Source organism: Oryzias latipes, chromosome 16 (genome assembly GCF_002234675.1).
Source record: "Oryzias latipes chromosome 16, ASM223467v1".
NCBI lineage: Eukaryota > Metazoa > Chordata > Actinopteri > Beloniformes > Adrianichthyidae > Oryzias > Oryzias latipes.
Window position 1 is genome coordinate 19,286,660 of NC_019874.2, and position 9,229 is coordinate 19,295,888.

Below are 9,229 nucleotides of genomic sequence, written 5' to 3' on the forward strand. Positions count from 1 at the left end.
TGAGAATTACCCTCACATACAAACCAGTCAGTGGAGTGGCTTATTTTCTGTTCTTCTATGTTGTGATTGGGTGAGTTCTTAAGCAGCTTTGTTACCACATAACTGCAACATTCTCTGAAATACCCAGGTTTCTGGTTTGTGCGACTTTTTTAGAAATTATTTAAAATCCCCAGTGAGATAGGTCAGTGGGATGCGTGCAGGACAGGCACATATGAAATCAGGGTTTGATTCTGAGGTTGTGAACTGCTGCGTTTCCCTTTGTGGTACTGCCTAACTATGTAGCCACAAAGGGGCCCAATCCTGGGTCTCCCTATTCCAGCTCAAAAAAAACACAGCGTAAAAATCTCTGCCATAAAGCAGTGATTTGCGGTGGTCATCCCTTTAAAATGAAGGGTAAAAAATAAGCCTGCCTATTCTGCACAGGAGTTGAGTGCACTGAGTTGAGTCCACCTATGGGTGTACGTAACTTCTTTAGTTTAGCCCATTCTTTGCCAAAAACTGAATGGAAAAATAAACATTCCAGTCATAAAATATGCACAAACTGGAGCTCTAATTTATAAGGAATTTTACCCAATAGTTGTAATAAAAAGGAAAATAAAGCAATTGTTTGTATAAAAGTGTTTTGTCACCAGATAACATTTTTTTGACTTTTCAACATAGGACTTAACGAAAAATTGCTCCCTCTGTAACCCTTGTGCTATCCTAGGCCCTGTAACATTGGGAGTTTGGTCATCTAGACCCACTAGACAGTGCGCTGAACCTTTTTTCTTTAATGATTTGTGAACACAAGTTAGCACAAGGGTTAAACCAGCGTCTTGTGGTCAATTAAGAAACTGGTTGGCCTCAAATGTATGAATTGGTTGAAGGGGCTAGATGTAAACACGTCCACTGATTGGTTTGCAATGAGATCTGAATTACTTATAAAGACAAAAGCATCACAGACAAATATAACAGCATTCATTTGAGATGCATTTTTCTTAAACCTTTCTCTTAAAGCCCCACTGAAAATTGTGTTTTTGGTGTTTTTTTTGTTTTGTTTGTTTTTTTACATGTTCTTGTGGCATTTTATCATGATGGAGGACATATATAAAGAAATTAAGCTTAAAATTGCATTGCTGAGTATGTCTTCATTCAAGTCGTTGTGAACCAGGGGCAGACAAAAAAATACAGTTTAAAAAAAGAGCGTGTCTATGACATAGAAAATACACTGGGCGAGCCACAAGCTCTCTTCTCGACTCCATTCTGATGTGTCCAATAATAGACGACTAGTTCCATGTGCGTCTTTGTTTTCCTTGTCAGATCTGGTTTCCGGATCAAAACTTTACAGCTGGATAGCTCCAGTATTGCTCACCATTTTCATTGCACGCGTAAAGTTAGGTTGGGGTTGTGAGAAGCTATAAGCTAGCGGTGAAGCTCTCAGTAACAGGGAGGGGAAGGTTGCTCCACTCTGCACCAACCCCCCCCCCCCCCCCCCACACACACACACACACACACACAACTTAGGCAAAGTGTTTTGCCTCTAAGTTTTTTTTAGATTTTGGCTAAAAACAGCTTAATCATAATTAAAAGACCACTGGGTACACTTTTACAATAGATCAAATTGGAGTGGGGACTTTGACTTGAACATCTGTCAGTAATGATCAAAGAAAACACTAGTGTACTAGTAGTGTCTCCATTTTTTTTCAACAAATGAAGAGAATTAGTTTATGTCATGGCCCTTTGCTCCAAAGACCGACTACAGCTGCAGGAGTTCAGTCTATTTATAGGAACCCCACATGTGCTTCCAACAACCTTACAGAAAGAGCAGCCGACAAATGCCTCTATAGATTTCCTTTCAATCCTTCTCAGAATCTTTGCCTCAACCCTTCTGTAAGACATCTTTGGTAAGTTTTGGCTGTATGGTCGTCAAAGAAAATGTTTCTAACGAATTTATCTACAAGTCAAGACATTAAAAAGTTTTCTATTATCTTGTGTACAATATAATCTGTGTATCTGAATGGTTTGAAAGATTTCATGAACTTTTTTTTTTTTTGCAGATCATTGATCAGTCACTTGTTTTGGAATTTTCTCCCCATCTGTTTCTTACTAAGATTCCACTCTGGTGACTGTTATCACACTTTCTTTACATTGGAAGAACTTTGTCCCGGCGAGAAGAGCTCTGCCACCCTTAGTAGTTCTTGCTCCTCCTCCTTTTTTCAGCATAACCAATCAAGTAAGAGTTAGTGGCCCTCTGAAATTGAACACTAAAGTGAAAGAAACACATGGAAAGGTAGGTCTGGGGGCTATTTGGGGGAAAAAAAGAAATGTCTGTCTACATTTTTCACCTTCAAAAGTCTGGGCTTTCCTTCAAAGTTGTCTTTCCAGACTTTTATATTTTCAGTTGTGGCTTGTTTTTGCTTTAATTAAACTTTCAAATGTTTGCATCCAAACCAAACAAAAGTCTTTAAAAAGAACAGGACTATAATAACAGACAGAAAAACTATGAATGGCTTTGAAAATACCTGGAAAAACATTTCAAGACAATAAACATTATTTTTCTCCAATCAGATTTTCTTTACCATGAAGCGGGCTTGGGCTTTGTTTAAAGCTCACCCGTACATCAGTAATGTCCTGGGATACACAACGCTCTTTGCTTCAGCAGACCTCATACAGCAAAGTGTCCTGCGTGAGAAACCCAACGCTGGATCTGCATCAGAGGACACGGCGAGCATCGACTGGCGTCAGACAGCTCACGTGGCAATTGTTGGCTTCTGTTTCCATGCCAACTTCAACTATCACTGGCTCCGGGGATTAGAGAGGATGCTGCCAGGAGGCGGAGTGAAGGCAGTGGCAGGAAAGGTTGTGGTCGATCAGCTTATTGCAGCTCCTCTCACCATCAGTGCTTTTTACATTGGCAAGTGTTCCCTATTTTTTTTTTAAATGATGTATTGTGAAATTTTTGGATCCAAATCTCTATTTAGAATTACCTAAATGGTTTGTCGTTGTTATTGGTACAACAGCATTTTTAAAAGTGCTCTTTGGTCAGTCCATTATTCATACATTGAACAAAATAAATTAATGACTAAAAAATAAAAAGGTGCATCATTCGGTCATTTAAAACCAAAAACAATTAATTTGCAGCTTAAAAACAGTTCATCAGTTCACCATATTTTTCCTTTATTTAATGTTATACTATAAAAATCTGAGATGAATGTAAGTAACTAAATTTTATTTATAAAGCACCTTTCGCAGACAGAAGTCGCAAGGTGCTTCACAAATTTTGTATATATATATATATATATATATAAAAACACACATACATATGTGAAAACAGAAAAGACAAAAAGCTTATACCACGTGTAAAGTAATCTTGATCATAAAAAACCTTGTTGAACCCTGTATCTTTCAGGTTTAAGTTTATTAGAAAACAAAGAGGATCCACTTGAAGTCTGGCGACAGAAATTCTGGACCGCTTACAAGGTATGAGCTATAACAGGTTTGGAAAAAATGCAATGTATTTTATTCACAATTGTGTGCGTGTTCATATAAAAAAAATAGAAACGGCATTGTCATCTGTTTTTTCTTCAGGCTGGGGTGATTTATTGGTCAGCAATGCAAGTAAGATGCATCTTTACTTCAGTTGTCACAAGAATGGCCAGATGGCAGGTTCAAATTGTAGCAGGTTTTATTAGCACAGCTAAAAATCCACAAAGCTAAATCATGGTCGGGCAGAGGTCGAAATGATCCAGGCGAGATTCAGGGTAGGTGGTGGGGAAACGGAGTCAGAGACAAAACAGGGTCAGGAAACAAGAAGATCAGATCTGGATATAACACTCAGTAATGCTGGCAAAGTGGCACAAACAATCATTTGCACTGAGTGAGGCTTGGTGCAGCGCTTAACTAGACTGTGAGTGATTGAAAACAGAGTCAGATGTGAGGCATCCAGGAAGTGTGCCTGGGGGTTGCTGGGAGATGAAGTGCATTCAGTACTCTGGAGAGGGTTCCCGCCGGTGACCACAGGGAGAGACAGAGCTCTAACTTCTGACATTATATGTCAATCAAAATCTTTATTTTTGTAAAATGCAATGAAATACGGATAATAGCCCTTCTATAAAGAAGATAGCAGTCACCATTTAGTAAGAAAAGAATGATGATAAAATCAATTCTTGTTTTTTTCCACAAAATCCCTATTTTGATGGCCTGTAATTATAGAATATCATATGTAACTTCAATTTTTCATGACATTTTTTCCCTTTGTTTCACCTTAGGGCATCAACTTCGTATTCGTTCCTCCTGTGGCACGGACAGTCTTCCTAGGAGGTGTTGCTCTGACGTTCACAATCTTTCTTTGCCACTTCAAACAGCAGCAGAATCAGTGACCCGAACAAGCCACACAAACTCCTGATACAAGGTTTAGATCTGGTCCCTTTGATTGATCAGATCTCAAAAAAGAAAAAAAGGGGTTGATTTGTGTACAACATGAAATGTATTAAACTTTGTTGCATTTCTAAAAATGTAAAATTTCTGACTTTATTTAAAGTGTACAAAATTTCGTTTTTGAGCAATAAAGGAAGGTATAAAGCCCTCCACTATTAAACAAATCATAAATCCACAAAAGGTCTGGATTGATCATTTTGCATAAGAAGTTTTTTGTATAATATTTTCTCCCAACAACACAATACATGTTTAATAAAATGAAGTTAAATCACATGCCACGCCATCCTGGGGAAACCTATTAGCTTTGCCAATTTTATTGACATTTCCTTCGTTTTTAAGTAATAAAATAATTTGTTTATTCAATTCATAAAAACAATTAACGTCGTGGAAAAGAAACATGACCAACAGACAAATACAATTCTCTTTAATACTGACCATAAAATACTCTTTTCTGTTTAACTTTTTCTTCACTTTTTTGATTTTCCTTTTTGCTGAAAAAGCATGTGCATCTCTGTGAAGAACGTTGAACTGTCTGTATGTAAGAAAGTGCTGAAGAAATAAAGATGCATTGACTTTGCCACAGTTTGTTTAAATAAATAAAAAAATCTAACACTGATGTTGACCTTATTGCCAGAAGTTAGATGTGAAGTATAGAACAAAGATAAGTTCAATAAAAAGTTGTTCACATTAAAATGTGATAATTTATTAGATCAAATTGCTTTAATAAAAGTTCAGCAAAAGTTCAGCAAATATACAAGGATGCTCAATGTAATGATGAGTCCCGCCACTTGGGGCAGCATCAGCAATGACCTCAACTACTTTTTTGCAGGTTGGCAGGAAGCGCGTACTTTAGAACCAATCAGATGCTCGAGATTTCGGCCGCGTGTGTTATCGCGAGAACTTTGAACTTCCTTTTCCCTTTTCGCTCTGAATCCAAGATGGTAGGTACCTCAAGACAGATTGAATACCCCGGTATCCGCATTAATCCTTTGAATTCAGCCATCCTTTCTCCACAATAAAATCCAAAATACGTTTTGATAGAAAACAGTATTCCAGTTGAGTTACGATTTTTGATTTAACCGATCACAATGTGATTAGATAATCAATTGGTTAGCTATCGAACTACTCGTTGCTGTAACATTTTTTAAACGTTTGCGCTAAAAGGTAGTCTATACGCACACACAAAACTACAGTCTTTTCTAGTTTACTCTCTAGTCCGGTATAGTCCCTTTAGATTTGTACTGGTTGGTTAACTTAAAAGAAATTCTAATTTTTTTTTGTTGCTGTTAGCTTTAGTTAGCTGCTAAACGCGTTGACCGGTGTCTGTTTGCTGTATTGCAAACCTTGTGTGTATAGCTGTATAAATTGACGCAAGATCTGTTTTGACTGTGTTTATGTGTACTGATAAAACGCGAAATTGTTATTAAATGAAATTAACATACGTGCATTCTTACTTACGTATGTTTATACAACTAGTTGATTATGCTAAAGATGTATATTTTTTTTGTTTTTTTCCTGTAGGGCGTAGACATCAGACACAACAAGGACCGCAAGGTGCACAGGAAGGAGCCAAAGAGCCAGGATATCTACCTGAGGCTCCTGGTTAAGGTAAATAACGCTCTCACAGCATCTCCTTTCAGAAGTTGTCTCAGCTGCTAGGGTGGTTCTGTAATTTAGCTTCTCAGTATTGTTAAAACTTTCATAGTTTGTAGTAGTTCAAATTAAACATCTTCTGTGTTGTCCTCTCACACATCAACCACACTCATGTCAGCCTCTGAACCACATCTCTTCCTCTTGACCTTCTTAGCAGCGCAAACATGGCATCTGTTTCCCAACCTTTGAGCTAACTAGATTCCCTCCATATAACGGAAATAGTTTACATAAGCTGCTCCTCTGTATTTATTGATGATTCTGTCCATCCCCATCACTTCCACAGAGAACATCAGCATCTTTAGCTCTACCTTTACCTAAAACCCCTGCCTCCAGTTTTATCTGTTTTTAGTAATATAATGTGGATTTTTCTTTCTTTCTGACAGTTGTACAGGTTCTTGTCTCGCCGTACCAATGCTCCTTTCAACAAGGTGGTTCTGAAGAGGTTGTTCATGAGCAGGACCAACAGGCCTCCTATCGCAATCTCCCGTCTGGTCAGTCAGTGAGCCAGTTTACTTTTCCTGATCTCACAAAAGATCTAAGTTGTTGTTCTGTGCTGGGTTTATCAGGTGTTTTACTGAAGAACAAAAGTACCTACTTTGTACTTTTATCAATCAAGCTTATTTGTTTTACTTAATTTGTCTTTTTTTGTTTTACTGAATTTGTCTTTTTTTGTAGTAGTAGTGTCTAAATTCCATAAGTAAATTTTATTTTATATTTCACTGGTTACAACAGTCTAGGTACTGTATAAACGTTTGTTATATTTTTACCCACACTAAATGATTTTTAATCTAAATATGACATTAGGGAATAACTTCCTTTCACTTTTTAGCCTATAGTTCTGATGTCATAAGGTTGTTATAACGTTTGTGTTTTGCTGTTTAGCCTTCCCATTCCCAACAGAAGCACATTAACTTCAACGCTTTTAGGCTTGATTGAAAATAGTTTTTAAATGTACAGTCAAATTTTATGGTCACCTGATTTTAGTTTATGTGCCATGAGATGTTTAGTCACAAAATATAAGTAACAGCTCTTATTGGTCTATTGCTTCCACACTAGATTCGTAAAATGAAACTTCCTGGCCGTGATAATAAAATCGCTGTTGTCGTGGGAACAGTCACTGATGATGTCAGGATTCAGGAGATCCCCAAACTCAAGGCAAGTAGTCTGATGTTTCAATATATTTGTACCCTCACTTTTGTTTACCAGCTCACAGCTTTTATTCACAACCTTCTAAAATGGGGCCTTTTGTTTTCTGCCACACAGATCTGCGCTCTGAAAGTAACTGATGGTGCACGTCGCAGGATTCTTAAATCAGGGGGACAAGTGATGACCTTTGACCAGCTGGCTTTGGCCACTCCCAAAGGACACGGCACAGTGCTGCTGTCAGGTACATGAGGTTTTAATAATTTAAATAAAAACTTAATGTTATCAGAAAAGTAAAAAAAAAATAGAATTGGAAAATTCGTGTTGTTGTTTGCTATATTTTTGTTCTAATAGTTATTAGGGAAAACATTCACTATAGTTGGACCATTTTCACTCTTAAGCAGTATAAGATTTTTTCTTGTCAAAAGAACAAATGTTAGCGTTTGTGAGACAAATTAATGCCAATATCTGGTGCAAATGTTTACAATCAAGAGATTTTAGGAAGTTTGATTGAATCCATAGGAAATAGAGAGGCTGTTCTGAAAACTTAAGGGACAATGAGCTGTTATTGTGTGACTATAATAAAAATGCTGTTTGCTGTGCAGGACCCCGCAAAGCCAGAGAGGTTTACAGGCACTTTGGAAAGGCCACTGGAACCCCTCACAGCCACACCAAGTAAGTTGACCCCTAAATACTTTTTAGTCACTGAAGATTGATTTTCAGATCCTTTTTAAAAGCAGCTGATTATTCAGATATTGAATCTTTCACACACACCTCAAATCCATTATCTTAAAATGATCGTAAATCATAAGATCATATGAATCATAAATATGTAACTCTTCTAAATTATTTTTTTAAGAAGTGGATATATATTATCTGATAAATTTCTACTAAATATATTTTTTTTATTAAAAAGCTGGGCAATATTGGAGCGTTTGAATTGATCTGTAATTTAAACACGTGGAATCTATTTTGATTTTGGGTTGATGAAATTATCGTGTAGCTCTGCCTCATTTTAATTGTGGTTTTTTTTAAGGTATTTTTCTGTAATACTAAAGCACAAAACTTCACCAAAACGAAGTGATCATGTGTAAAGGCAATTAGTTCTGAAAATCCTCCCATCGGTGTAATTTAGATCAGATAACTGCCACTATTTGACCTCTGTCACTTTAGGACCACCTTCCCTTTGCACTGGAATTCAGAACAAGTTTTGATCACTTTACAAAGTGAAATCCAGAGATGAATTATTTACCTAATTTTTAATAATACAGGAAGGGTCAATTTATTGTCAAGTTAGTTTCTTTACCTATATATACTTTCAAAATCATAGCCGAGAGTTGCCAGTGCAACTGCAGATGAATCCGTGTCCAATGATCAGCTTCACTGGAATCAATTGTGAGCAATTGCCTTGATGATGGTCATCTTGTGTGGGACAGTGTGTAACACACTGTTGGGTATCTAACAATCCCATGTATTTTGGGCTTTTAACAATTGCTCCTCCTGCTAAAAATCTGTTATTTCCACATCAGATTGCATCTGTAAATAAATGCTGAATTAGAATTTTAGATCAGGTGTATCCTTAATGTCCAATCAAATACAGTAATGATGATGAAATCTCAGCCCAAAGTCCTGTCATCGATTGGTTATAAACATGTCCTGTGTTTGGACAAGGGTCTGACTTTGTGTCCCATATTGACTAGATTGTCAACACCCAGACCTGTGTCAATTTGCTGTTTACATAGATAAATAATGACTTTGTAGAATAAGTTTTTTTTTGTCAGTTTTCATCTAAATTGAACTTTTTTATTTTCCAGGCCCTATGTCCGTTCCAAGGGCAGAAAGTTCGAGAGAGCCCGTGGTCGCAGACCCAGCTGTGGCTTCAAGAACTAATTTGTCTTCATTTGCCATGCAGCTTTGAAACAAATAAAAGAATGGCTCTATATAATGTGTCCTTTTATGTGCCTGATTGAACTTTTCATTCAACTGTTTACATTAAATTTGCAGTACAAAGGTCATT

The 9,229-nt window shown here is 37.0% G+C and overlaps 2 protein-coding genes across 3 annotated transcripts; both read left to right on the top strand.

The window, feature by feature from the left end:
- Positions 1-1,967: 1,967 nt before the first annotated feature.
- Positions 1,968-5,032, top strand: LOC101161438 (mpv17-like protein). The gene is made up of 5 exons (XM_020710632.2): positions 1,968-2,269; positions 2,548-2,893; positions 3,389-3,459; positions 3,568-3,597; positions 4,248-5,032. The coding sequence occupies exons 2-5, from the start codon at positions 2,560-2,562 to the stop codon at positions 4,356-4,358; spliced, it is 546 nt and encodes a 181-aa protein (XP_020566291.1). The 5' UTR covers positions 1,968-2,269; positions 2,548-2,559; the 3' UTR covers positions 4,359-5,032.
- A 226-nt stretch (positions 5,033-5,258) lies between these two features.
- Positions 5,259-9,156, top strand: rpl18 (ribosomal protein L18). Of its 2 annotated transcripts, XM_004077925.4 has the most exons (7): positions 5,263-5,357; positions 5,938-6,024; positions 6,453-6,560; positions 7,126-7,224; positions 7,333-7,456; positions 7,818-7,887; positions 9,027-9,156. In XM_004077925.4, the coding sequence occupies exons 1-7, from the start codon at positions 5,280-5,282 to the stop codon at positions 9,100-9,102; spliced, it is 642 nt and encodes a 213-aa protein (XP_004077973.2). In that variant the 5' UTR covers positions 5,263-5,279; the 3' UTR covers positions 9,103-9,156. The 2 variants fall into 2 exon arrangements, with proteins under 2 accessions (XP_023820050.1, XP_004077973.2); XM_023964282.1 differs by having other exon boundaries at positions 5,259-5,357; positions 7,126-7,456; positions 9,027-9,154.
- Positions 9,157-9,229: the final 73 nt, after the last annotated feature.

Bases quoted from the DNA above. Each gene is read 5' to 3' on its own strand.
- LOC101161438 (XM_020710632.2), top strand. From the start codon at position 2,560: ATGAAGCGGGCTTGGGCTTTGTTTAAAGCTCACCCGTACATCAGTAAT. The intron at 3,460-3,567 runs GTATGAGCTATA...TTTTTTCTTCAG, and splicing joins AATTCTGGACCGCTTACAAG to GCTGGGGTGATTTATTGGTC. The intron at 3,598-4,247 runs GTAAGATGCATC...GTTTCACCTTAG, and splicing joins TTTATTGGTCAGCAATGCAA to GGCATCAACTTCGTATTCGT.
- rpl18 (XM_023964282.1), top strand. From the start codon at position 5,280: ATGCTCGAGATTTCGGCCGCGTGTGTTATCGCGAGAACTTTGAACTTC. The intron at 6,025-6,452 runs GTAAATAACGCT...TCTTTCTGACAG, and splicing joins ACCTGAGGCTCCTGGTTAAG to TTGTACAGGTTCTTGTCTCG. The intron at 7,888-9,026 runs GTAAGTTGACCC...TTTATTTTCCAG, and splicing joins ACCCCTCACAGCCACACCAA to GCCCTATGTCCGTTCCAAGG.